The sequence below is a fragment of the Lissotriton vulgaris genome, unplaced genomic scaffold (assembly GCF_964263255.1).
Source record: "Lissotriton vulgaris unplaced genomic scaffold, aLisVul1.2 SCAFFOLD_924, whole genome shotgun sequence".
NCBI classification, from domain to species: Eukaryota; Metazoa; Chordata; class Amphibia; order Caudata; family Salamandridae; genus Lissotriton; species Lissotriton vulgaris.
In genome coordinates, this window is record NW_028247319.1 from 502,636 (window position 1) to 530,367 (window position 27,732).

Below are 27,732 nucleotides of genomic sequence, written 5' to 3' on the forward strand. Positions count from 1 at the left end.
AAATGACCCCCTACCCTGCTCCATACTCAAAAAGCTTGGCCCTCGGTCCCTGGACATTATTACAGATCTTTTCAATACCTCCCTACAGGAAGATACTGTACCAGCTGACTGGAAGCATGCAATGCTCCACCCCCTGCTCAAGAAAGCTGGAACTGACCCTAATCAACCTTCCAACTTTCGGCCCATTTCTCTGCTACTTGTGTTTTCCAAGATTCTGGAAAAACATGTTCATCTAACTCTCACCGAATTTGTTACTGCGCAAGACTTGCTACCCCCCTGTCAATCAGGTTTTAGAGTTGGATTCTCAACAGAAACCACTCTATTAGGAGTCACAGGAAACATTAACTGCCAGCTAGATGGAGAGATTGTGGCCAATATACTCCTGGACTTAAGTGCCGCATTCGATACAGTATCACACACTGAATTAATTAACAGACTTCGGCTGTTAGGTATCCGTGATTCGGCTCATCTCCTTTCTGACCGAACTTACTTTTCAAGTTTTTTCTCAATCCGCCTGCTCGGACACTCACGTCTTTGAACATAGTGTACCTCAGGGCTCCATACTCACTCCACTATTGTTCAATCTGTATATGAGCCTCTTAGCCAAGGTGGTGGAGGATTCAGGCCTATCGATGTACTCATATGCCGACGATTCCCAGTTGATCTTTTCCCTCTTTTCTGAGAACACTGATACCTCCTTGTGATGCGGTGCCCTCCCATACCGTCCTTGGTCCGCGTCGCTTCAGCCCCTCGCGTAATACGGAAGCCACGTCCAGAGCGTCCATAGCCACAACCCGGCCCACCAAACGTCCAACCCTCTGTCCTCTGTTCCAGGAACCAATCCGGAACTGCGGACGCCCGGAAACACACCCTCCTGACCCCGGAAGTACCTCCCCCTCGCGAGACCCGGACACTGGAAAAGCCGGAACCAGGAAGCAGGCAGGCGTCGGATTGAGCTTGTTGCAGGAGACCCCGACCGGAGCGGCGAAGGAGAAGGCGACCGAAGAGGAGGAAGAGTGGTCTGAAGATTGGTGGTGTCCACAGGAGGTTGCTGGGGAGCGGCCGCAACTCAACTCGGAGAGTTGCGGCGGAGCGGGTGAGTGAATCGGAATCACCCCTGTAGCACATTAGGTGCAGTGTAAATAACTCCTTTGTATAGACCTGTCCTTAGGATCACGCCGTCACCCGGAGCACTGTGTATATATTGTAAAGCACCATACCACTTTGTAGATAAAACCCCTTTATCCCCCTCACGTCCCTCCGCTCAGCACACCTACTACTTCTCGATACCTGACTTGTGTCCCGTTCCTACCCCGACCCTACCGTCCCCTCCTCACTGTCGTTTTCTTTCCCCCTCACGGATACCCGGGTGTTGGTAACAAGGTTCCGACCTAGGAAGTCCGGCAGGACTAACGGCTCCTTTCTTTTGTTTCTTTGTTTTCCCTCCCGGAACCTCCGAGGACAACCCAGACCGGACCTCCGGAAGAAACAGCTTTGCGCGTGTCCCGGACCAGACTCATCCTTCTACCCGAGGAGCTGTTTATTGTTGCATTTTCGAGACTATTACCTATTCTGTTTCTCAAGTGGCATAAAATAAAACAAACATTGCCCACTACATACGGCCTCCGCGCTTGGTATTCCGGTCCGCCACACCCCCACGTCCACACTCCTCCACACCCAAAATAGGTCTCACTAAAATAGCAGGATGGATGCAGGACAATTTCCTTAACCGCTTCCCTGCTCATGACGAGCTCAGCTCATCATGAGGCACAGTGGAGCTGTGCTTATGACGAGCTGACCTTGTCATGAACAATGATAAATCTTACTTTCCAGCAGAGGAGGGGAAACCACTAGCAGCCAACTGGTTAAATTAAATGGGGAAAAAACCAAAGCCATTATTCTTGGCAAAAATAAAAACCTGTGGGGCCCCCATCATTGCCCCCAGGAAATGGGCACGCTCCCCGTCCCAGTCTCACAGGCGCGCAACTTAGGCATCATTATTGATGACTCCCTCAATATGCACTAGCAAGTTGTAAAAACTTCAGCCACGTGTTTTGCCATCTTAAAGTGGCTAAAGAAGATCTGCTGGATGCTGCCTGAGTCTACTCAGAATACCGTAGTCAATGCCTTGATTACTTCTAGGATTGACTATGGCAATGTGCTGGGCTCAAAGAAAGCAACCATCCGCAGACTGCATGCCATCCAGAATTCAGCAGCTAGACTGCTATGTAAAATCCCTAGAACCACTCCCACTACCCGTTACCTTTGTGACCTTCATTGGCTTAAGGTCGAAAATTGAATCAAATTTAAAACACTCTGTTTCATGCCTAAAATCTATACTGACACAGGAAGTAACATTGCTGATCGCTGGATTGCTGGTTGGGAGCTCTCAGCTCTCATTGGGAAATCGGCACCATTCGGGGGACTTTGCTCATGAAAATTTTGACTGTCATCATTTGGGGCGTTTATGGCTTGAATAAGAGCCCCAGGATTTGCCTCTTGAACCACTGGCATTTCGAGTCGGTTCTTTGCAGTATTTAGTCCGTTTTACCGGCTGGTAAAACACGAATCCTGTGCTTCTTCCTGCATTTTGTTAGCCGCTCCACATCGTTATGTTGAATTTGGGCCAAAACGCGAGTAGCTTCGTTTTTTTAGCGTTTTCCTTGGATTTCTTATGATTTTGTTATAGTGGCCACTATACAAGAAGAAAGTAGGCTTAAATATATTGAGTATCCGTCCTGAGAGGGGTTTTTCTCTGTTTTTAAAGAGTTTTTCCCCTGGATCCTTTCCAAGATTTTGTTCATGGGAGCCAGTTGCATGATGGGACTTTGAGTACAGCCAGGAAAGGAAAGGCAACTCACCTGCTGCCACGCCACGCCGTGAGGGGAACGGCCTCCACACAGGACAGCCGTGAGGGGAACGGTACAAGTCGCGCAGAGGACCCGCCGGTAGCAGCGGGAGGACTTTAGTCCCAGCTGCCCCGGGGACCCAGTGACGCCGCACACGCGCCCGGAGGCGCTTCAAATCAGCGGAACGCCTCTCGCCCCGCTCGGGTCAAGGGCGGGGCCGTCTGTGGCCGTCCGGGGATGGGACGGGCCACCCCCCTTGGCATTAATTGTGTGTACCAGTTTGTTTATCTGCGGGCTAGAAGCAGTTTGCTTACACAGTTTTTCTGGCCTCTGAGACACCCCCAACATGTCTATTCAAACTACCCTACCGGATAACTACCTGCTGAAAGTAGTCACCAGAATTAATAGCGATAGAAGGAAATCGCTAGGTAAGGGTAATCTACCTGACTTCCCTCTGGCCTCACCACTAGATCCCAATAATGAGGATAATAATAATACTAATAACACTAACGTGGCAACTGAGACTGATAACTCCTGTATTAATGTCGAATCTACCGCTGCTGAGGCCCCTGATGATTCTACTGTAGTGGAAGATATACCAAATCCACCTGAGACTACTGAAGGCACCCCGCAACAATCCACTAGGGCGACACGATTTATGAGAGCATGCAGGAAACCTGCACCTAAACGAGGTAGCCATTTGGCTAGGAAAAAGAAGGACACCACAAATAAGGAGAATATTGGAGATAAAGGGGCCCCGACAAAGGACAATTGTGTTTCCATGAATATTGACCAATTCAATCTGTTAGTGAACTCTATTAATGACAAATTGAAGTTGGTTGTGGAGCCTTTGTTAGCTAAAATTGATGCATTGTCGGCTGAAGTACTGAGACTGGGGGCTGCAGTGGATCAGCATGTAGCTAAAATAGATAAATCCATACTAAATGTAAGAGATGCTACATGCCCTCAACCTGTACCTAAACAAGATAAGGGAAGGCCTCGCAACGTTAATACTGATCCTCCTGGCACTAATGTAGGAAAACAACCACTGCAGGCGACACCTGTATTAACCTGCCCAAAACCTCCACCAGCACGTAATACAGGCCGACCCATGCAGGTACCGGTGGTTGCACCAGCAGCCAGTACGCCCGCAGGTGTAAATTCTGGTGCAGGAACATCACCAGCACCAAATAGTGCCAGGACTATGCCGGCGCCAGCTGTGCCAGTCATGCCAGCTGCCATAGTGGGCACCGATGGGGTACCTGTTAGTGTTAGCAGAAGTAGTAGACCAGTAGACCTTCCCCCAGAGTGTGTACCCTATGTTGTGGTCCTGACTAACGTCCCGGCTCTAGCCCAGGCCCCATATCCACAGGAGTCCGGAGACTCTCTAAAAAACAAAACGGTCTCATGGTTAAACCGCCACTGCGGTTATCCAGTTGGCTACTCTGATCAAATTCTATCTATTAGAAGGGTTAACTGGATTGGTAATACTCGGAAGACCTGCAGGGGTGATTGTGTGATTATTAATTTCAAACACCCGCAACATGTTGCGACGGTCTTACTTAGAGCAGCTGCATTAACGCAGTCAGAGACTGACGTCGTCGCAAGACCATTAGGTTATTTTTACAACCACCTTAACAGGCTGCCTTCTGCTAACCGTAGAGAAGGGGCTTTCAATTCTAACTTTTTATCTACTGGAAATAGACCTTTGGTGCCCTCTATCAGCCCCGGTCTTACTGATGGCAGACCAATCTTGCCTACGCCCATGTCGAACCCTGTCCCTGGTGGGAATAGATTTGTAATGCACACTCCTAATTTTGTACCCACATGTGACAGCATTTTCTCGCCTATTAATGGGATGGTCTATCAAGTCCCAGTCCAGAACAGGTACGAGTCCTTGAGTTTCTTGGACCAAAATGATTGACATCAGATGGGACCTGGGACTGGAAGGGACGTTATATTGAGTTTTAACAAACAAAACATAAGTGAGGCAAAAGTGGACTTAACCTCTGCCATTATAGGCAACCCCGAAAGTGGGTCAGTAGTCAAATGTGTTAATGAGATTACCGAGGATACTGTTAATGCTATTGAGAGTGTTGTAGGTACTTATATAGGCGGGCTGGTATTCGACCAAAGTAGGATGAGTAATTGTTCCAATAATAATGTCGATCATGCTAACAACAGTCATTCTGTGGGGATTTGCCTGGCAAGTTGGAACATTGCTGGATGGGCATCTAAGGCACTTAAATTAGAATGGGAGGACACTGTAAGGTCGTATGATATTTTATGCCTGCAAGAGACGTGGTGTGTAGATAAACCTAGCATGGAAGGGTATACATGCTACAGTTTAGATGCATCTGAATCTAGCCGTGGCAGGGCTAAGGGAGGTCTTCTTATCCTTATCTCAGTAGTTGTAAAGTTGACGATCATTAAACATCTGTTAGTTGAACCTCATTCGCAAATCCTGTGGCTACGTTTATCGGATGGTACTAATGTGCTTCTAATTAATTTTTATAATAATAATTTTACTAATTCCCGGCACAAAGCGATAGATGAATTATCCAGTGCCTTAATGAAGCTGGTAAGCAAAGCAGCATGCAATTTTACTTTCGTATGGGTGGGGGATTTTAATTTACAAGTATGTAGTTTATCCTCCTCTAGGGTCTGTGGGATCCTAACGAATAATGGGGAGAATATGTACCACTTCCCGCATAATGCCTATGGAGAGGCCATCAATAGCACTATGGTCTCGTTTGATCTAGAGCTACTGAGTACTGCCCAGGAAGAAGGAGAGGGTTCAATCCCCACCTTCACTGGAAGGAATGTGAGCTCCATCATAGATCATATTATGGTCTCATCTAACCTGGTATCCCATTGCATAATTAAAGTCAGGGATACATCTTCCCTGAGCGACCATAATTGTATTAGCTTGCAAATAACCGCATGGATGATTAGAACTGAGCCACCCACTAGAGTATTGGTAAATATAGAGCCACACAGGCCCAATGGGGTTAGGCTAAGATGGAAAGGTGAAAAATCGGTTACAGTGGAACCTTTAATCATAAATAAATGCAAGATGGACATTGATATTATTCTATCTTTAGGATGTCCGTCTTATCAGGTTATGACTCACTTTTTTAACATCAACACTGTCATTAATAACATCTTTACGGGGAAAAAAGTAGATAAAGGAGGGAAAGGGATTGGATGGTTTGACCATGCCTGTACGTCCCTGCTCTCCCAACTTAAACAAGCTTTGGCCTTTACCCCAAGGGACAAGGATAGAGTCAAACTGTTAAGATTTGAATATAAACAGGCGCTGTCTAAAAGAAAGAGGGAACTACAGCAGGAGGCCTGGGAGCATCTTACTCAGGCAGCAGAAACTGCGGATAGTCGCCTGTTTTGGTCCACTGTTAACTCCCCTTTCCTCCAAGACGATAAAACCCCACATCTTTCATCTAATGTTGGAAGCGAAGACTGGGTGAATCACTTCTCCACAATCTTCGCAGATAATAATATGACGCCCAACGAAAATAGGATGTGGCCTGTAGTGCCTTTAGATATTTCATTGGGAGAGGTGGAGAATGGAATCAAAAATAGTAAGGGCGGTAAGGCCCAGGGGCCAGATGGTGTCCCGATAGATGTCTACAGGGCCCAGCCGCAGCTTTGGGGACCAATACTTACTTTGGTACTCAACGCTGCCGTAACCACCATGATTCCACCAACATGGGGTGACTCCATCATAGTCCCTATCTATAAAAAAGGGGATAAAGCCCTGGCAAGTAATTACCGGCCCATCAGCCTGCTCGACTCGTCTGTTAAAATCATGAGCAGAGTTCTGTTATTCAGACTTGAGGAGTGGGCTGATGAGAATGGAGTTCTTGCAAACTCCCAATACGGATTCAGGAAGGGAAGAGGGACCCTTGACCAATGCCTGAATCTAGAGCTGTTGATAGGCAAGTACACCAGAGCCAAATCCGGTAACATCTATCTCTGCTTTGCTGACCTTAGCAGTGCTTTTGATTTAGTTAATCACTCACTTCTTTGGTCAGTTTTGCTTGACATGGGTGCCTCGAAAGAAATTATCTTTTTTCTCGCCAGACTCTATAGCAAGCTAAAAACATGTGTACGATATGGTGCTAGTGGGGAATGTACTAGAAATTTTAATGTGAAACGGGGAATTAGGCAGGGTTGTGTCCTTGCTCCCCTTTTATTTACCCTTTTTATCAATGGGGTCGAAGCCGCCCTGAAAATTATTAAGGCCGATGCCCCACAGGTTGCAGGGGATAGTGTACCAGTTCTGCTATACGCAGACGACGCGGTGCTCCTGTCACGGACACCCGTCGGTCTGCAACGTTTAATGGACAAATTCACTGAATTTATCGGGAGCAGGAGACTGTTGATCAACAAGAATAAAACTCACACGATGATATGTGGAAATAAGGTGGGCAGAAATCACTCCTTCTTTATCGAAGGGGTTAAAGTGCAGAATGTGAATAGTTTTTGTTATCTGGGGGTAACTTTTACCAGTGATGGTAGGTGGGGGCAAGAATTAATGAATGTTCGAACTAAGATGAGCAAAAGCTCTTATGGTATTTTTAAATTTGCATCTAAGCTGGGGGACAGACGTATCAAGGACATGCTGGAAATCTACAAAGCACGCAGTGTATCCATCGCCCTTTACGGGGCGGGGCTTTGGGGTTACTGCAAAACCGACTGTCTACAGGTCGAAGAAAATAATTTTCTGAAGAAACTATTGTGCCTCCCTAAGTCCGCTCCAACAGAGCTGATTCACAGAGAGGCGGGGGTTTTTCACCTGACTGAGCTCGCCTCACTTAGGCCCTTATTGCTTTATCGTGCAATTTGGCTTAAGGAAGAGACCGAGTTCAATCAACTTATTATCAGGGATTGCCTTACATTAGACAACTGTATGCTGATACCGTGGCTCAAATATGTTGTAGATTGTTATAAAAGTATCTTTGATATTAATTTGTTGTCAGAAAACTGTCCCCCTAGAGGCCTTGTGAAACAGGAATTTAAAAATATCTTTATGTTACATAAAGCCCAAAAACGTTCAGTAATAACTAATTCCCTCGCTACTGTTAAAATTTACAATAAATATATTTCTGTTGAGGGATTTCAATGTTATCTGAATGTTGTAACTAGGCCAACGCACAGGTTTGTACTAACCAGATTAAGAGTTGGCATTGCTCATGTATTAGTGGCCTTCCCTCATCCTAAAAAAAACCCTGTGGGCCCATGCCCATGTGATGGACATTCTAAACAAAGCACAATGCACTTTATGCTTTTTTGTCCCCTATTTCAGAATGTTAGGATCTCCTTTTTAAAACCATTATTTCTTAAGTATGGAGTTTTAAATGTGGAGGGTGCTATGTGTTTGTTATATAACTTGGACCACCCCGACGTATGTTTTTATACTGCCAGTTTTATATGTAAATCGATGGCTTTTAGGAAAGGTATGAGTTTTTAATCATGCCTGCGTGCTATGCTTTTGTGGTCATTTTTATCATGTACCGAATAAAGCTTCATGAACTGAACTATACTGACACGGCCCCAAAATATCTCCACTCGCTCGTTCATCCATATTGCCCATCCCGCACTCTCCAATCTTCCACATTAAAAGTTTATCTCCAAAATCAAGCTCTCTACAATAGGCGGTAAATCTTTATCCTATCTAGGGCCTTTGCGATGGAATTCCCGGCCTTTCCCGGTACGCAACATGATTAACTACATGAACTTTCGTAAAGCTTTAAAAACCTAGTTATTTAACATCTAGACACTCCCCCTGAGTTTAGCCCTACCTTAACCTCTTCACAAATTCACGCCGGGAAACCCCTTGTGGGTAGCTGTTGCGCGCTACAAATGCAAAACTAAACTAAACTAAATTCTCAAACTTTCTCTTGTTCCAGAGTTTGGCTTCCAAAGAAATATAGGTATTTGTCATTCTATTGTACGACGTTTAAAAGGAAGATTCAGAGTTTGATTTTTATAATTATATTAAAGGAATATTTAAATTTTCCTGCACCAGATAATTTCTGTAGACATTTTAAGGCTAGTCCGTGCCTGCATTTAAAGATGACACACAGGGTTTTGAATCGTACATAGTAATCTCACTGGTTAAAGGTGGTTTTGTTGATGGAGACTGAAGACCACTCCTAGGGCCATGCTTGCTCTAATTGTGAAATTTTCAGTTTAGTATTGTGTTGTACATAATTCCTATCTTTGTTTCTATGCTTTCCTCTCCTTTTGCCCTACCTCATAGGTTCTAGAATATAGGTGGCCCTGTTCTCTTCCTGACATTCCAGGTGGAGGCAGTTTGTGTCTGGCCAGCTCCTTGGAAGATGTATCTTTGTGTTCTCGTGGAATAAACCTCTAATCCAGCACTGGAAGTCTCCTGCGTACTTACTACAATTTTGGCGACGTTTTGCAGCTGGCCAGCAGTGTTTACCAGACTTCCGACGATTCCAGGATGTCATTTACATTTCTGTGTCATCGTTAGTTTTTGTGCCGGTTCCACATCCAAACATCTTCAAGGTAAAGAAAAGAACCCATCGTGTGCAGCCTTGCCTCCTCCATCTCCGTCTCGTACCAGCTTTCTTTGGACATTTTCGTCAAAATCGTGAGTAATTTTACCAGCGCGAGTACAACCGCCACTGTTGCTAGGTGCCGGTCTTCACGCGCTGATTGCCTCACGTGCCCCGGCGTATGCGTTTCAACCCTCGCTTGTGTGCGTGTCAAGCCTCGTTTCAATTCCTGATTCGTGGCGGCCATTTTAACTTTTCATATCTTCGTTCTCTGCCCTCCAAGCCTCGTTTTGGAAGAAATTTTCGTGGCGGCCATCTTATCTTGCCATTTCACTCGGAATACGTGGAACTCGAATCTGTGACAGTTTCTCTCAAAACCGACTTCTGTAACTCAGGAGAACATCTCCTCTAAGGTAACCCGGTAACCTAATACAGTTTCATTTTGTGAGGGAACATTTCAATTGTTATATCTTACTTTAAGGCATACTTTACTGTTTAAAATTAGTTGCTTAATACTGCTTGTACTTTCACACATTTATTTTCAATTGTACTTTGGCTTAACCATGTCTGAAATGGCTCAACAAATATTGGTTACTTTACCACCACAATTCTTACCCGAACCTGGTGTTCCAGACATACCTTGGGAAGATTGGTATGTTATGTTTGACAATTACCTCGAGGCACTGGATGGGCAAGAGTTTTCTCCAAAAAGGAAAAAGGCTATTCTTTTGAGCACGCTTGGCAAAGAAGGCCAGAGAGTTTTCAGATTTTTGCCTATAGTCTTGAGAGCTAATGGTCAGGAGATGGATGATGAATTTAAGGAGGCGGTGGCAAGGCTCGAAGTCAGATTCTCAAAGGAGGAGAATCTAGTCATGAACCGTTACAAGTTCTACACTCAGCGTCAAAAAGAGTCTGAGTCCATTGATGAGTTTGTAGCTCGTCTCAGAGAGCTTTCTATCAAATGCAAGTTTGGTGCAATGAATGACGAACTAATAAGGGACCAGTTAATTGTCCAATGTTCTAATAAAAAGATTCAGGAAAGACTTTGGGCGGCGAAAAATCCTTCATTAAAGGATGCCATCGACTTGGCAAAAGTCATTGAAGAGTCTAACAAATGCATGAAGGTTTTGGATTCCCACTAATTAAGTCCTCAGCAGGAAGTCTCTGTTGTTTCCGATAAGAAAAGTTCTGCGGAGTGTGAGCATTGTGGAGGTGATAATGTTGCCGTAGTGAAAAACAAACCAAGATTTCCTCAAAAGAAAAACTTCACTGCCAACAAGCCATGCAATAGATGTGGAAGCTTCAGTCATTCTTCCGACGCAAGGTTTTGCTTTGCTGCAAACAAAGAGTGTCTCAAGTGTGGCAAAATTGGACACTTCTCAAAGATGTGCAAAGCTAAGCCTAGGCAAAGACTGGCTACTGTGGATGACTATGATTGCGAAAATACAGTTGAAGCTGATAGACTCTTGGTTGTGGATGAGGTTGATATTATTGACGACGATCCAAGGCAGAACAGACCAAGGGCTGTCTTTGTCATTGACTCCCATGAAGTGTCATTGATGGTTGATACAGGGTCGCGTCATACCATCATTCCTAAAGTCATTTTTGATACTTTTTGGTATGGCTTAAGTCTGAAAGAGAGTGATATCTCTCCTAAGGGGTTTAATGGTCAAAATATTGTAATCCTTGGTTTCTTTGAGGCCAAGATCTGTTTTGAGAAGAGATCTACATTTGGTAAGGTGTACGTCTCTATTGATGGTCCGCCCATTCTTGGTTGGGTACAACAGTATGATCTTTACATTGTCATCAACCCTAGAGCTAAAAATCAAATTATGGTTGTGGAAGATGATTCTCTTGAAAGTATTCTTAATGACTTTAGCTCTGTGTTCAAAGAAGAACTTGGTGAGCTGAAAGGGTATTCTCATCTCATTAGGCTTAAAAAGAATAGCTTACCTGTACAGCACCTTGTGAGAAGGGTTCCCATTTCTATTCGCGAGGACGTGAAGGCACTAATTGAGGAAATGCTTCAGTCTGGAGTGATAGAACCCACGGAGGCATCCGCCTGGGTTTCTCCGGTTGTCATTTCCAAGAAGGCTGATGGAAAATTGAGGTTCTGTGTTGACCTTAGAGCATTGAATAAGTGTGTGGTTGCCGACACATTTCCCCTGCCTAACATCTCCGAGATGGTGTCCACTCTTCAGGGTGCGAGGTACTTTTCTAAGCTCGACCTGAAGAGTGCTTACCATCAGGTTAAGCTTCACGAGTCCTCTAAGCACCTTACCGCTTTTATCACTCCGGAGGGGATTTTCCAGTTTACCCGCCTTCCCTTCGGGTTGATATCAGCGGCGAGTGTATTTCAAAGGTTGGTAACTGAGATCTTCAAGGGGTTGAAGAACGTTGTGTTCTTTCAGGACGATATTTTGGTTTTCGGAAATTCTGTGTCCGATCATAATCATGTCCTGAAGAATGTTTTGCACAGGATCTGGAACACTGGTCTCACCTTGCGTAGAGAGAAGTGCTCTTTTCTTGTTCAGGATATTGTATACTTAGGTCATGAGATTTCGTTCAACGGAGTCAAACCAAAAAAAGATCTCCTTGAGTCTATACGGTCTGCCCCCTGTCCTGCTGATAAGGACCAATTACGTTCTTTCATGGGATTGATTGAATATTATTCTAAATTTGTTGAGAAATTTTCAGAGAAAACCTTACCATTGAGGGCCTTGTTAAAGAAAGGTTGTAAATTTGTTTGGGGGCCTGAACTTGAGCATTGTTTTAATGACATTAAGCTTGCCATCTGCAGTGCTAAGGTCCTTGCGCCTTTTGACACCAACAAGGTCTCTACTTTGCTGGTTGATGCAAGTGCAAGTGGTCTCGGTGCTGTTCTTGTGCAGACACATAGGGATGGGGAAAGGCCCATTGCTTTTGCTTCCCACACTCTCTCTCAATGTGAACGGAATTACTCTGTCATTGAGAAGGAGGCCTTGGCCGCTGCCTGGGGTGCCCACCATTTTCGCACCTACTTGTGGGGTACGCGTTTTAATCTGAAGACTGATCACAAACCCCTCATCCGGATTCTTTCCCCTGGTGGTGCAGCTTGTAGTTCTCCAACGTTGGCCAGGTTGGCTTCTAAGCTTCAGGAGTATCACTTCGACATATCCCACATCCAGGGCTGGAAAAACTTACAAGCAGATTGCCTGTCCAGACTTGCTGTTCCTTCTAGTATTCAGGCTAATGATGGTTTTAGCCTTGATGGCGCAGAAGAAAATATTGCTTGGATTAATGATGTTCTTTTTCTTGGTGAGAGTTCGTTTTTGCGTGCGGATTGGTTGGAAGCCATGTCTAAAGATAGTGTTCTGCAAGAAGTCATCCAGTTAATCAAATTGGGTTCAAGGAGGGAGAGCTGTGTTCATGTCTCTGTTCGTCCCTTTTTGAAGATCATTGATGACCTGTCTGTCTGCGAGGATAATGTTGTTATGCGCGGTGACAAGTTTGTTCCCCCTGCTGACTTAAGGTCTAAGCTTATTGCCATAGCGCATGAGGGCCATCTTGGCCAAACTTTAACACAACAGAGACTTAAGTTGAACTTTTGGTGGCCTGGAATGGATTCCTTGGTCACTTCTTGGGTTGAGGATTGCCCTACCTGTAAGGTGGGTGAGAAGAGGCTTAAGGTTTCTGTTAAATCCCATTTTGGTCAGCTTGAATTTCCCGAGGTTCCATGGCATACCATTTGTCTGGATTTCATAGGTCCTATGAATGAGTTGCCTGTGTCCCAGAGGTTTGCTATTGTTGTAGTGGATTGCTTTTCTAAGTGGTTGTCTGTTGAGTTTTTGAAGGATATCACTACTGATACCACCATCAAGTACCTTAGATCCCTGTTCTTTCTGGAGGGTTTTCCCAATGTCTTAGTTACGGACAATAGCACGCAGTTGGTTTCCCACAATATGCGCGCCTTCCTTACTGAATGTGGTATTTCTCATCATAGAACTTCCCTCTACAATCCCCAGGGGAATGGCTTGTGTGAGCGCCTGAATAGGTTGGTCAAGGGCACCATTCAGATGGCTGTCTCTAAAGGTGTCTCAGTGACTAATCTTGTGCGTGAAATGGTCTATGCTTATTGCACCACTCTTCATGGTTCTCTTCTCAAGTCTCCCTTTGAACTCATGAGGGGTAGGGTTCCGAGCACCAACTTGACCCCTTCTTGGCTTAAGAGTTTGGTACTTCAGTCTGACGTTTCTGGGAGTGTTCGTGAGGCTGTTTCTTCTTCTCCTCCTCCTCCTAACACGTCCTCTTGTGGCAAGTCATTGAAACCGGTTCCCATCAGAATATCTAAGGGTGACCTTGTTAAGGTAAAGTCTGGCAGGGTTTCTGGTGGGTTGTCTAAATTCCGTGGTCCTTTTTCTGTTAGGATGGTTTACCCTCATTACGTTGTTCTCTCCAATGGGGAAAAGTGGAGTTTGAGGAGGGTGGCTCTTTACCAGAGGGCTTCATCTGGTTCTGGTTCTGTTCTCTCTGGTCCTCCTCCTATCCAGGTTCAGCATGGTTGTTGGGATGATTGTTCTGGCTATATGTTCATGGCTTCCCGTACCTCGCCCTCTCTCAATTCTGTTCAGGCTTCTGGTAGGAGGGATGGTGGGGGTGATGCTCCTGACGGTAGTGAGGTTTCTGACCATTCAGTTCTTTCCCCTGGTCCTGGTTCTGACCCTGACCCTGGCCCTTCTCATTCTCCTTCTAGGTGCCAAAGGTCCCGCAGACCTCCTCTGTATCTCAATGATTACTGTTGTGATTAATTTTTCTGTTTAATGAACCGAGGTGTGTTCCCTTCTTCTGGGATTATTTCTTTTTCTTGTTTTCCTTTTCTTTAGAATATAGGTGGCCCTGTTCTCTTCCTGACATTCCAGGTGGAGGCAGTTTGTGTCTGGCCAGCTCCTTGGAAGATGTATCTTTGTGTTCTCGTGGAATAAACCTCTAATCCAGCACTGGAAGTCTCCTGCGCACTTACTACATATTGCTCCAGTGAGAGCATTTTATAATCAAAATTAGAATTAAACTGGATCCTTTCAGGATGTAAATGTTGTTGTAAATGTTGTTGTACTTGTATAGCGCACAGCTACCCGCAGTGGGTTTCCCGGCGCTTGTACGAATACCGCAAGGGAACCCTTCCTGGCTTTCCCTGTGAAGTGTCTACTCCTGGGCACCCCCATGGTGCAGACCAGGCATCCCTCGCGTTGTGGGGGCCGTTGTGGAGACTAAGCAAGCTATTGCCCAGAGTTGCAGCGTGGGACCCATGATCAGAATAGGCACTGAGGCGAGAATATCCGGTCAGGGGAATTAATGAGCCCGAGACCTGCCGGGGCAGGAATCGAACCCTGGTCCCTGGCCAGGGCTCTGCATCGAGGTCTGCCTGCTCTAACCATTGAGCCACACTTCTCCACTTACACCCATACACAAATAGAACTAATGTCATCTAATTAGACACAAAAACCATTTCTTCTAATTTGGGTGTAATTTCTTGATTAAAACGGGCACAATGTAAAGATCTTTTCATGACTTTTTGTCCGCATGATTGTCTACTGACTCCTCTCTTTTCACTATTTTCGGAGTGTTGACTCCTTTTGAATGAAAAAAGACCATAATATCAGATAAGGTCGAGCAGAAGCTTAAAGTAGATTTTAAAGAAAACCTTGATAGTGATGACTGCTGGAATATCCCACACAAAGGATCAATGGCTGTGGTCCCATTTTAACAAGTTTTTTCTCACGATAAAACCTGACCGTAATAATTTATGATACTTCTGAACCAGGTTGTAATCTGGAAACCTGTAATGAATGATCACTCTTGGCAAATTCTTCAATCGTCACTGGAGTGGAGAACGTTATGAACCATGTCAAGCAGTAAGGTCTCTTCAGTGTGCTCCCTGGAATTCCAACAGTTTAAGGTCAAAAAGGTTATGACAATCAAGATATGTTTACATCTGATCTGTCAATGCCTTGCTAATAGTTAAAAAACCCACTGTGTAGGAGTGGTCTCATGTTGGAGTTTTTTAAAGTAAAAATGCTGTTGCTTCAATTGACTTTTTCTTGAAATGAAGAAATAAGGACCGCATAATAATTTCAAGCAATGAAAATTGGGAATGTTTTAAAAGCATTGTGGAGCTAAATTGTAATCTAGATTAAATTTAACTCAAAGGCAGCATCGGCCTACTCCATGGTAGGCTGGTAGTCATGAAGACATTGCGTTTCTTGACAGAATCATGGCTGTCTAAACCATTTTGTTTTGCCTTCCACAGGATTATGGTCCGGTAGAAAACTTCTGGTCTTCTCTCAATGACTGTGTAACTAAGTGGCTACAGTTCGAGCATTGATAAAGAGGCTAGAAAGACATTGCAAGCTGACAAATGGGCATTACTGTTCACTTTTTATCTGGGAAACTAAGAACTTGTGCTGCCATACATTTAACTCTACCATTAAGCTTCAAGATGAGTGACGAGGCCCATACTGTAGTTCTGAGAGAGCTAACATAACAAATAACTCCGCCCTATCAACTTAAAACAGAACAAAAATACATTTAAACAACCAAGAAGATTTTGATTAGGATCCATATGCTCACCAACAGGCTATTATTCCCTATCAATCTTTAAAGAAATGAGCTTTCTTGAGTACTATAGCAAGGGTCTTTGGCTTTGCCCATATGTTCCTGGATAGGTGAACATGTTTTGATTGGGCAGAACTTGTATGATTCCACTGAAAAAGTGGTTTCCTTCCTTTCTTTTATATTGCAATTGTCCAACATTTTTTTTCTCCATTTTTTCTTAGTCTTTGAGTTTGGATTTGCTCATTTTTATGGTGGAAGCCAGTCTCGATCCTTTAGTGCCTACTTCACTGAATTTTGTTTGGTCTTGTTAGTCATTAATGAAAATGACATGCACATTTTTTTCTGCGAGTTTCATGGAATAATATTATTTTTTAATTTAACCCCTTCACTGCGGCGGCTATTCCGCCGCAGCGCTAAAGGGGCGGGGCGGCCGCGCGGCCGCCGCATGCTGGTGACAGAACCGCTCCGTCACCAGCTACAGTTGAGCTATGCTGGTGAAGGAGCGGTTCCGTCATGACCCGCCCGCTCATTAGAACGCCCGCGCAGGCGCGGCGGCCGGGCCATGACGGAACCGCTCCGTCATCAGCACAGCTCAACTGTAGCTGATGACGGAGCGGTTCCGTCATCAGCATGGAAGGGGTTAAGGTAGAGTATAGGGAAAGATGATATGTGAACTCCATTTTATTTCTTTGACAGTGTAGTAGGACCACCTATTCTAATAGGTATTAAATTCTCACCTGCATTAGTGCTATAATCGTGTTCTGTGCCCTATGACCCTTGGGAATCTGAGTATCCTGACTACAGAGTACTTATTGTGAAAAGTATGTGTTAAAGGCAATATTCTTTTATGGAAGGACTGTTATTGCTCTGTGCAGAAGCTTGTAGGCAAGCATTTTGTTACACTGAATTTGGAGATTTCTGTTGTTGGCAAGGGTTTTGGTGATTCACCCGAACAAATCATGGGGACAGAATATTTGCACAATGGTAGTCCTTTCATATTGTTGACAGCTGTAATTTTGCACATCTTTCTAATATTACCTTATACCTGTTGGTCGGCTTGTGGGAGAACTTATGACCAATACACGAAGCCTGAGTTGGTTATGGTGACATACCAGTGATAAAGGCTATAAGCATTGATTGTTTATTATGACATTTTACAATAAAGGCAGAAGGCCTGGCACATTGATTTTGGAAAGCATTTGTTAAAGTCAATAAGCCTTCAAGGGTGTATTGTTACTGTATATTAAAACCTACAGTGTTGGTAGGTCATGCTTTGTATGGTTGGACACGATTTCAGATTTTCCCTGCATGTTTTAACCTGAGAGGCTGCCATTATGTATGCAGTTCTGCAAAAGAAACAGGTTTGCTGTATGAACTAGACAGAGCAGTCAGCCCAAATTTACAGCATCTAAAGAGTCAATTGTTTATGAGGCTTCGGACTTGGCACTTGATGCTGTTCATATTCCACTTAAATGAAGGAGTAGAGAAAACCCTATCGTACCTGAGTGGAACGCACCTTCCTTGCGAAATGGCCTTCATGGGAATCGGGTGACGGACCATCATATAAGCCATGACTGGTAGCTCGTAGAAAAGGTTTTAATCAAGGCTAATGTGAGCTTCTTGAACCAAATTTGTATGTCTTTGTCCTTTTTCCAAAAACACTAAAGCCTAGGATTGGGCTGTGTGGCCAGTATTTACAGAAACCTGGCCAAAGAGGAAACTACTAGGAGCTGCTTCCCAGGAGTTGTTTTTGGTGAAGTGTCATGTGTTCGCTTCATCCCAGTGTCCTTGCCAGAGCCACATGTCACCTGGGTTCTTTTGTTCTGGACTGCATCTTTTCACATACTTTCTTGAACCAATGTCAAAGCCCTGGGCGCCTCACTTGTTTAACCCCTTCGATGCTCGTGACGGAACGTTTCCGTCATGAGCATCGGTCGCGCTGTGCTCATGACGGAGCCGTTCCGTCATGACCTCACCCATTTACATTAGGGCCCAGCACCGGGGGTAAATCGGCACCGCACGGATGAGGTTAAACCTTTGTAGTATGCCTCCGGTTTTATCAGTTCTCTCACAACACGTTGCTCTGTCAGGCGGACTGGGCCGCTTCAAACCCAAATCCTTATTGGCTTTGTGGGAGGTACTGCCTTCCCACTCTTGTGGATAAGTCCCTGGACTGCAGGGAGCATGACGTGGAGCACAGGATATTGAGACATCGGAGGAGACCAGGGGGGTGGTCTAGACTTGAAACATTATTTCAAAAGCTTCTTACCAGACGGTGGAAAGAAATACGGTTGGAAATTCACTAAGAAGTGCCCTTGAGAGGTCAGCCTGGTACTATAAAATAAAGATCCCCTTTAAAGAAAAGTAATACCTGCGTTATTTCATGCAGTAGGGAATACGTTCAATCTAGTTACTACTGTCTCATGGTACTGATTGCGTTTAAAAATAGCTTGTTTTGTAGTGCATTCTTAAATAAATAGATACATTACTGGCAAGTCTCCCTTTCAAATCGAAATCAGCATTGCATTTGGGTGCAGAATCCTAAATCCGAAGTTAAATAACAGAAGTAGGTAGTTTAAGCCTAGCTAACAACATCTGGGTGACACATAAATAGGGATATTTTAGACTTATTTCTTGAAGATCATTATCCTGTTACAAAACATAACTACACTTTTGTGTGGGGCAGTTCTGTGCACCTGTTGCTGTCAAGAAAAGGTGTCTCACTTACTTATCTTTCCACTTTTAGTTAAGTTTTTGAAAGCTCATGAATAGTCATTTGGTGTTTTGGGAGATCATTTTAATCTGAAATGTTTGTATTATTTCATTTACATTTTAGAGATTGATAGTATGCTTGGAAGAATCGCTCTACATACACAACATACGAGACATGAAAGTGCTGCACACTATTCGGGAGACTCCCCCAAACCCAACAGGTAAGGTCACCTATTTACTGCATAAATTCTAATGGAATCATTCTTCTTCCCTTCATCCAGAAGTGTAGATAAACGACTTGGTGACATGGAACATGTACCTTATGATCCAAACTCTGTCTTTGTTAATGAGTCACCTGGACCATGTTCCATAAACCATTTTAGATGCCTTCTAATTAGAGTTCCATCTTGCTGCATGGTTTAGAACATTGCCTGAATTAAGCCATAGTACTATATATGTTGTGCAAAGAATCTTTTACATAGTTATATTAACTCCTTAAGTATTACTAACAATAACATACTTTATGCTGAGTCTTTGTCTGAATTTGAAGTCTTTGAGTTTTCTGGTCCCCCACAGGATTGTGTGCACTTTCTATAAACGGTGACAACTGCTATCTGGCTTATCCTGGGAGTGCCACCATTGGAGAGGTCCAGGTGTTTGACACCATCAATCTGGTGAGGATTACTTTCACATCTTCCCTTTTTGCCTTTGTGAATAAAATATACATCACTGACAGTAAAATGTAGGCTATTACTGTATATAGGTAATAGGTTACGGTGACGTAGAGGCAGAAATCTAAGCCTGTTGCTCGCTTGTTCAAATCCAGAAGTATCTGGGTCTTGTATTAAATAGAGAACATGCCTGCATACGCTCTTAAAAAGAAGATTTGCACCTCAATACAAGTGCATTGTGTCTTCAATCAGTATAGACTCAAATGTGAGCCTTGTTCACAAACCAAATTTACCTAAAATCAAAACTTTTATACTACACTCTCATCCCTCTTCTTCTGAGTTCTTTGCATCTCCGCATTTGGAAAATTTTACTGAGCAATCATTAAGTCTTGTTTTGCAAACAAAAGCTGCTCTCGTGAACAAACATAAGTATTGAATGTCTATACACTGGTACGGAGGCAGAGAAGCGTGTGAAAATCTGGTGATTATGGCGGATTATATACTCAGTATCTTAGGAATTAGCTATTTAAATCTTTGACACTTCCCTATGTGGTATTACTTCACATATTATAATAAAAGCTGTGCTAGCTGATTGTGCCAAAGTGTTTTTTTTGTTGTTTTTCAGCGAGCTGCCAACATGATTCCAGCGCATGACAGTCCCTTAGCTGCACTGGCATTTGATGCAAGTGGCACAAAGCTTGCCACGGCCTCAGAAAAGGTAGGTAGCTTGAGAAAGATCAGCTAATTTTTCTCCATTGAAGTTAATATTTTGAATTGGATTTTCTTCTTGTTACTTTTTGTGGGATTTCCATTTGGTGTGTAAAGACATATTTGACCCTGTATCCTTTGTTTTAATTTTTATAACTGGTTCAGATGTTTCTGCTTAGTAATTGGATATTTCTATGCTTTCAAGGGAGGTCTATACTAGTTGAAACATTTTGAGTTGTATTGTGGTGTTTATCTTATGTTGCCATCCAACAGCTAAGTCAACCTGAATTAGGAAAGGGGCTGCTGTTTAAAAAAAAAAAAAAAAAACATGTATATTTTAAAATCATCTAGCAAGACAGTTCTTTATACATTTGATAAACCCAACTCTCAGTACACTGGATAAAGAACATTCTTTAGGTTGGCGAATTGATCCTTAAAAATCCCCATCCCTTTCCTTATTTTGGCCAGCTTATTCTACAAATAAGTCCCGTCTGGATAAGACCAGCATTTAGAATTTCATTTTTTTGACTAGTAAGAAACGTAAATGTTTTACCAAGCTCCAGGAATTCACATGCCTCACCATCTCTTCTGTTGTGCACACACAAGCCTGCAGCAGTGAAGGATGCTCTGCTACTCTTGTTGTTTTGCAATCATTTTATTCTCCTGCACTCTTTTTCACCGCACATTCTCTTACATTCTTACTCACTACACTCTCACATTGCTACTCTCTCCCTCACACACGACAATCCGCCTCCATTGAGGCTAGCACATGCAGTATCAAGTGTTTCCAATTTGCCACTGTCCAACCAGTTCAATCACAACCCTCGCACACTTTACCGCAGCTTTACATTTCTGCAGCTGCTTCCACATTCTGGTTGCACTTGGGGGCTTCTAATTCTGGAGATCCCCTTCTGGGTCAGATTGTAGGTAGTTATGTATTTCAATAGTTGAATATTTTGTTACCTCGTTTCTTGTGGGCAAGGTGTAGCAGAGAATGGTGCTGGCTTGGGCAACCAGTAGTTTCCACTCTTCAGTATGCCTGACAGCATGCTTTTTTTGTTTTGTTTTAAGGTGGGCTTCTAATATTTTTTCTCGCAAGTATCCAAGTATGCTGGCTATGGTGTTTTAATAGTCTTCTTTGCCAGTGGAGTTTCAGCTGAACAATTTTAATGGCTTATCCCTAGTCCTGCCACTTGAAATCTGGTTGAGCAAAATGTGTCTTAAAGTTTTTTTTAAGTGTCTACTTTCCTCTCCGGCTCTGTGGTCAGCTCTGTGGACAGTGCTAGCAGCATATTTTGTTGACGGGGCCACACACATATTTACCTATACTTATTTAAGGGACTGCTTGCCTGCTCTCCTTGTGAAGTTCTCTTCGGTCCCCTACTAACTGGGAAACGGTTTCTTCATCATTTATGAGGACATATTATAAGTATAGATTTGATCTTTTTGACATTTCTTTTATTTTCTTAATATGCCTGTATTGAATATAACAGCGCATTTGTTCCAGGTAATAGTGCATAAGTATGTCACTATGCAACATAATCCTATGTAAAGTGCTCTGCCGCCTGGTTTGCATGATTTAAAACTGCTAATCAATAAAATGAATGACCTATTTGAAGGAGTCCTCCGATGAATGGCAAGTGTGGGCGAGTACACTGATTGAATGAACTGATGAATACTGTAACAATTGAATTGAGTGTGCCTCACAAAGCATTAGTCTTCAGTGAGCAGACCTGGTGTTTTCCTGTTGGGACATGCCTATCACATAAACACCCAGAATAGATAAGCCTGGTGGTCAGGAGATAGTAGCCAGTTGTGTCCTATTGATAGAGCCTAACCCATCCCTCCCCTTACCTCTTTGTGACCATCTTCTCCCTGTGAAATGGCTGTACATATATTTCCATTACACATACACCAGAGACAGCGTTGACCAGTTTTAGAAGGGAGAGAGCCTGTGAAATTCATCCACAGCAGTGGAAAAAATGCTCACTCACGCTTGGAGCAACACCTGGACATTCAAAGATTGCTCCCCGCTCATTGGCCATGCTTAGCACTTAACCAAGTATTTTGTTCAGCAATTCAACTCTGCAAAGATAAGGTGCAGTGCATCTCCCTTCTGTGCATAAATCTCTGTGTATTTTATGTGGTCTACTGAATAAATGCGCTCTTTCAAAAGAGTTATATGACCTTATCCATGAATGCAAGTTTGATGTGTTTTTTTAGGGCTTTCCTAGGCAGCGGTTGCGCTGTCTCTTCGAGACATGCTGTGAGGATACGAGCATTTAATACACCCAGCGCTTCTGGTTGGTTAGTTGGCCTGGCTTTCTAAATTCCTTTACTCTGGTTGGTCAATACTGTCCCATGTTTTCCTGCCTTTGTGTGCTTTTTTCCCCTCCCACCGCCACCACCAATTAGGTTTTCTTTGGTTGGCCATCTCTGGCCATCTGTTGCATTCCAAGGAAGCCTGTCTGGTGCACTTCCCCCTCGAGCTAACAAACTCACACAGCATTTGCATTTCGTCAGAGGCATTCTGAGGACATTTGTTACATGCACTTCCCCCTCCTGCTTATTTCTTTTGCTCCTGCATGGTTTGTCTAGCGTCGCGCAGCATACAAGAGCTGCAAGTTGAATCCCGCTTTTGAGTTCCTATGCCTGTACTGCCGATATAGTTTAGATTAAAAATAATAGTTTATTTGAAAGTTTGTAATTGAAGCTCTTTTTGGCAGTAGAACTGCCTTCTTCAACCTCGAGTTATCCCTCCCACCATGGCCTCTACTTAAAATTTATTTGTTTCACCTCACAAACCCACCACACACACAAACACAGAAGCGCCACATTATGCATGCGGGCAATAACACAGAGACACACTTAGTCAAATTTCCAACACGTGCACACAACCCTTCTCACACAAATGCCCTGTACACACAACCCTGGCCCCCGTGCACGCACATATGCACGCAAGCAGTCCTCCACATATAAAAGCATGCTTACCCACATGCCCCGACATAAAATAAAAACTACACACACCCCCAATAAACTCCCACTGACAACCTATACACTTAGGTGCATCCTGTTAATCACACACAGAGGCCAGCACCCATCTACCCACAGTCACATTTTTCAGACTAGTACTCTTACATGTGCTGTGAGAAAGTGCCCTCTTTCCGCATGGTTGCCCCCACTTTTTGCTTAACTGCTGATGTGCTTTGAGTGGGCTCCTGCTAATCAGGTACTCAGGGCTTATGTTCTTTCCCTAAACCTGCATTGAAACCAAAACCCAATTGACATCCCTGGCCATGGGTCAGCCCCTGGTAAATGGTACCACAGGTACCCAGGGCACTGTGACCAGGAAAGGCCTCTAATGGCTGCAGCACTTATTGTGCAGCCTTTACACTCACACATTGCCTTTGCAAGATGCGTGTCTTGGTGCAGAACAGAGTGAAGAGTCTACCTGGCACACATCCATGTGTTCCATGCCTACAACCCACTGCCCTGGCATAGATCAGTCACCCCTCTAGCTGGGTGCACTATACCAGCGGTGAGGGTACAGGTGTATGAGCCCTGTTCCCCTTAAGTGTCTAAGTCCATTCTTAGACATTGTAAGTGCAGTGCTGCCATTAAGAGTATATGGTGCTGGGAGTTTTTCATTACGAACTCCACAATACCATAATGGCTACTCTGAAAACTGAGAAGCTTGGTATCAAACTTTTCAGCACATTAAATACACACTGATGCCAGTTTGGGATTTAATGAAAAATGCACACAGAGGGCATCTTAGAGATGTCCCCTGATAAACAACCTACCACTAGTGTCCAGGCTGAGTGGCTGCCTTTTAGCTGCCACCACCAGGCATGTTTCTGGACCCCTGGGTCGAGAGCCTGCTGCTCTTGGGGGCCTGAAACAATGCACATCCGGGGACGAGGCGCCAAGCCTCCTCCCCCAGGATGGGCAGGGTCCACGAAGGGGAAGCTTCAAAGGTTTCCCGCTTTTGTGAGCTTCCCCAGGCTTCTTGCTGCTTTCAGCAACCGGTCCCCACTAGTTCTGACCCCATTTTGGGCAGGAGAACCAGAGGGAAAAACAAGTGCGGAAGAGACGTTTGCCCACCTCTGCCAACTCCACCCCTCAGGTGGGGGAGGCAAGGTGAAGCAGAACTCTCAGACCCCACCATCTTGTAGATGGGGGGGACCCAGCCATCCAGGGAGAGGCATATGTTCCCCTCCCACTGGAGGGTGGCATAATGGGTGGTGTACCCACCCCAGTGAAGGGACCCCTTAGTCCCAAACTTTTAGCGGCAACCCTGAATCTTGCTTCCTCAGACAAGAAACCAGAAGAAGAAAAAAAGGACCGAACAGCCGTGCCGAAGCTAACAAGAGGAGGATGCCCACTTGCTTGGCCCAGCCCTACTAGCCTGTCCCCACCTCAAAACTGCTCCAGCAAAAGCCTGGTGTGTCCTGCAGCCAGAAACCTAGAGGACCTGCCTGCCTTCCATCTCAAAGACTGTCTCCTGTGAACACCGGATTTGTTCATTAACAGACTCCAGCTCCACAAGGATCCTCAGGTCTGCACCTGATGCCCAGGGCCCGAGTTAGTGATCCTGACCTAAGATCCGGTGAACCCTCACCTGCCTCAAGCTGACACCTGCAGCCTCATCCCGGAAGGTCCCCCCCAAACTCGACCAGGAGTTGGGAAGAAGATTCAACCCTAAACACCCCTGCACCCGACAACCCACAGCCTTGTGTGTCCTAACTGATGGTGTCTAACCAACCCACTGCATCCCATTTTACCTCTCCAAGTGGTGGTCGCACCCAGAAGACCTTCATCCCGGAGCCTGCCGTGTGTTCGCAAACCGGAGACTCCCCATTGAAAGCTACACGGCGCCCGACGCCAAAACAGCACGCTGCACCCGGCCGCCGCAGTGCCGTTGAGGGTGCACATTTTGTGCTGGCTTGAACCCCCCCCCCCCCCATTTGCCCAGAACTTAGGCCCGGAGCTTTGCTTCCTCAACCCAGTGGCCTTCTCGTCGGCAGCCACCAACTGAATGCCCCCTATCCCTCTATGGGTTACATTGGCCCTCGGTTCTCTACACCTGGCTGCCCTAGTGCCGCTGAAGGTATAACAAGAGTGCCTCCTTGACCCTGGGGACCCCCTGAGTCTAACCGCAGAAAGTGTGGAGTTGGAAAATCTAAGCAATCCTTTAAAACTGTAACTATATAACCAAAATGCTTTTACTTACCTCTTTACAGGAAATGTCCCAGTGCAGTATCCAGGTATACTGCACTGTGTAAGAAAAGTAATCTGAAAAGTAACTTGCATGATATTCTACTAAAAAGCCAATAAAAAGTATATGTACAGTATATCAAAAGCATTGCATTACTAATAGCTCCAATGTAATCAAAGTATATTTACAATTGCAATTCAAACTGTTTACAAACTGCATTACTACTGTAAATAAAGTATTGCTTACCTGTGCCAGGCTTGCTTGGTTCTAGAAAATAAAATAACTTAAAGAATATTTTTATTCAAAACCAATTGGTCTGAAGTTGTCTTTGAGTGTGTGATATCATTTTCTGATTGAGTGTGTACAACAAATGATTAACAATACCCTATATACAACCTTACTGCTCAACAACACTACCGCAAATAGAGAGTATGGTGCTATCTAATTTTACCTCTGCCTACCTTTGGGGTTCCACTGAACTCTGTGCACACTATACATCCCTTTGGTATAGTATATACAGAGCCAGCTTCTACATGTGCACACAAAGAACACAGGCTATGCATTCAAACACGATTAACTCACTATATAGAAATTCAAGCACACATACACGCTCCTTAAATAGACACTCAAACAATGCATTCAGACGCACACACATAAACTCCCTATAAACATCCAAACATGCACAACTCCCCACAGAGACACCTAAACAAACTTGCACAACCTTCCTGTAGACGCCTAATCTCACACACCAGCACATACACAAACTCCCTTCCAGACACCGCAACACCCCCCCCCCCCCCCTCCACTCCCCACACCACTTAATGGTTTTAGTTTGCTTCCGGCTGCACCAGCTCTTCCTCTCTTCATTAAGCTCTTATACAGCTGAAAGGGCTCTCTGCTGTAGTTCAGCAGGCATGAATAATTAGTATTTTCAGCACTTCAGCAAACACTGTCTTCTTTCTTGTAGGATCACGTCCTCATAGGACAAAGTTCGGTCCTCTGTGGATGGACCTAGTAGTCCGCACAGCAGGCACAAAACATGGCCTGTAAAATGGATGTAAACATCTGAGTAGTGTCTCGTCAGTCAGTACGTGTCTAATGTGCTTGAAAAGGCTACATACTCCGGATGCCAGGCTGGACTGGCACTGCAGGGCATAGGGAAAACCCCCTCCAGAGGGCCAATGAGCTGCGTTTGTGAGATTAGCATGGGCTGCCCAGTCTGGCAAACTGCCTTTAGGAAACACACAAGTTTTCTGCTACAAACTTATAAAATGTGCCCCACAAATCACTTGGAAATGGCTGGAAAACTTGCTACATTCACTCAATACAAAATGGGGCTGTTGTGGGCACATTTTCAAAGGCTGATGTTAGCTTCCCAGCCGTCCTTGTCCAGGCACTGAATCAAAAGGCAATGTTTGTGTAAAATGTAGCCGGTATTATTTAACAATCTGAAAGTCTAGTTTATCAATTTCAGAAAAATAATAAAAGCGATATAGGGGCCCGACACAAATTCAGAACATTCACCAGCAGGTTTCTCATAGGTCTGAGCAGCAGGAGCATTAACCCACAATGCTGTCGTACCTGTTTGTTTTCTCCTAATTGAAGGTGGTGGCTTAGGTTCTTGTATTTACTTACACTTGCCAGTATCAAACACCAGCCCCCGTAGTAGGTGCCGTGCATTACAGGCGCTCTGTTGCCTGTTGCAGTCCTTTAATAAAATAAAAGTCAGGCCCGGCAGGAATACGGGGCAACACAGTAAAGGGAGGACAGATCACCTCTTGTTTTACCTGGCCATGCATAAGCAACGCTTCTAAAAGTACGGCATCTATTTCTCAAGTGGATTAACGCCGCCAATTGCTCTAGCTTCCAACAATGCGAGACCTATTGCATTGCAAATGCTTGTTTAACTAAAGAAACTTAGCTTAAAGCCTTGTCCAATTCTGGCTTGGTATTGCGAAGTTGGTCATTTAATAAAATGACTATCCTGTCTTCCCCACTTTTCACAAATCAGAAACACCTATTTAACTTATTAATTACCCACTCTTTCAGTATTCCTTGTTGAGTTCGAGTTCTAGCTGCAGTCTCTCTTGTGCTCTCTCATTTGGCCTACATGAACAAGCTATACTTAGTAGCTCAGATATTTCTCTTCAATACATTTTCTGCAAAGGTCGGTGGCTTCGCTAGTCCTACACTTGAAATCCTAGGACCACATCTCACTAGCTTTGGAACCTTGCACTGGCTCACATTGTCAAAGGATTGTCTCAATGTACAACTATTTTAAAATGAAAGAACTGTTTTTAATATTCCCCTCAATTTGTAGTTTCTGAAAGTTCCATATTGTTACAGCAGGACTGTACTCAAGGTCATTGACTGTGTTTAGGAATATTTAATTTTCTACTTTTATTCAGAATACATCGCTGGCAAGGTCTCTGTGGCTA

The 27,732-nt window shown here is 44.3% G+C and overlaps 1 protein-coding gene across 2 annotated transcripts in view; it reads left to right on the forward strand.

Annotated features, from left to right (window-relative positions):
- Nucleotides 1-27,732, forward strand: part of WIPI2 (WD repeat domain, phosphoinositide interacting 2) — a 190,831-nt gene that overhangs the window by 56,328 nt on the left and 106,771 nt on the right. For both annotated transcript variants that reach the window (XM_086949684.1, XM_086949685.1), the window contains 3 exons: nucleotides 18,822-18,918; nucleotides 19,274-19,371; nucleotides 19,994-20,086. In XM_086949684.1, the coding sequence (XP_086805810.1) occupies nucleotides 18,822-18,918; nucleotides 19,274-19,371; nucleotides 19,994-20,086 (288 nt within the window). The remainder of the gene's footprint in view (nucleotides 1-18,821; nucleotides 18,919-19,273; nucleotides 19,372-19,993; nucleotides 20,087-27,732) is intronic.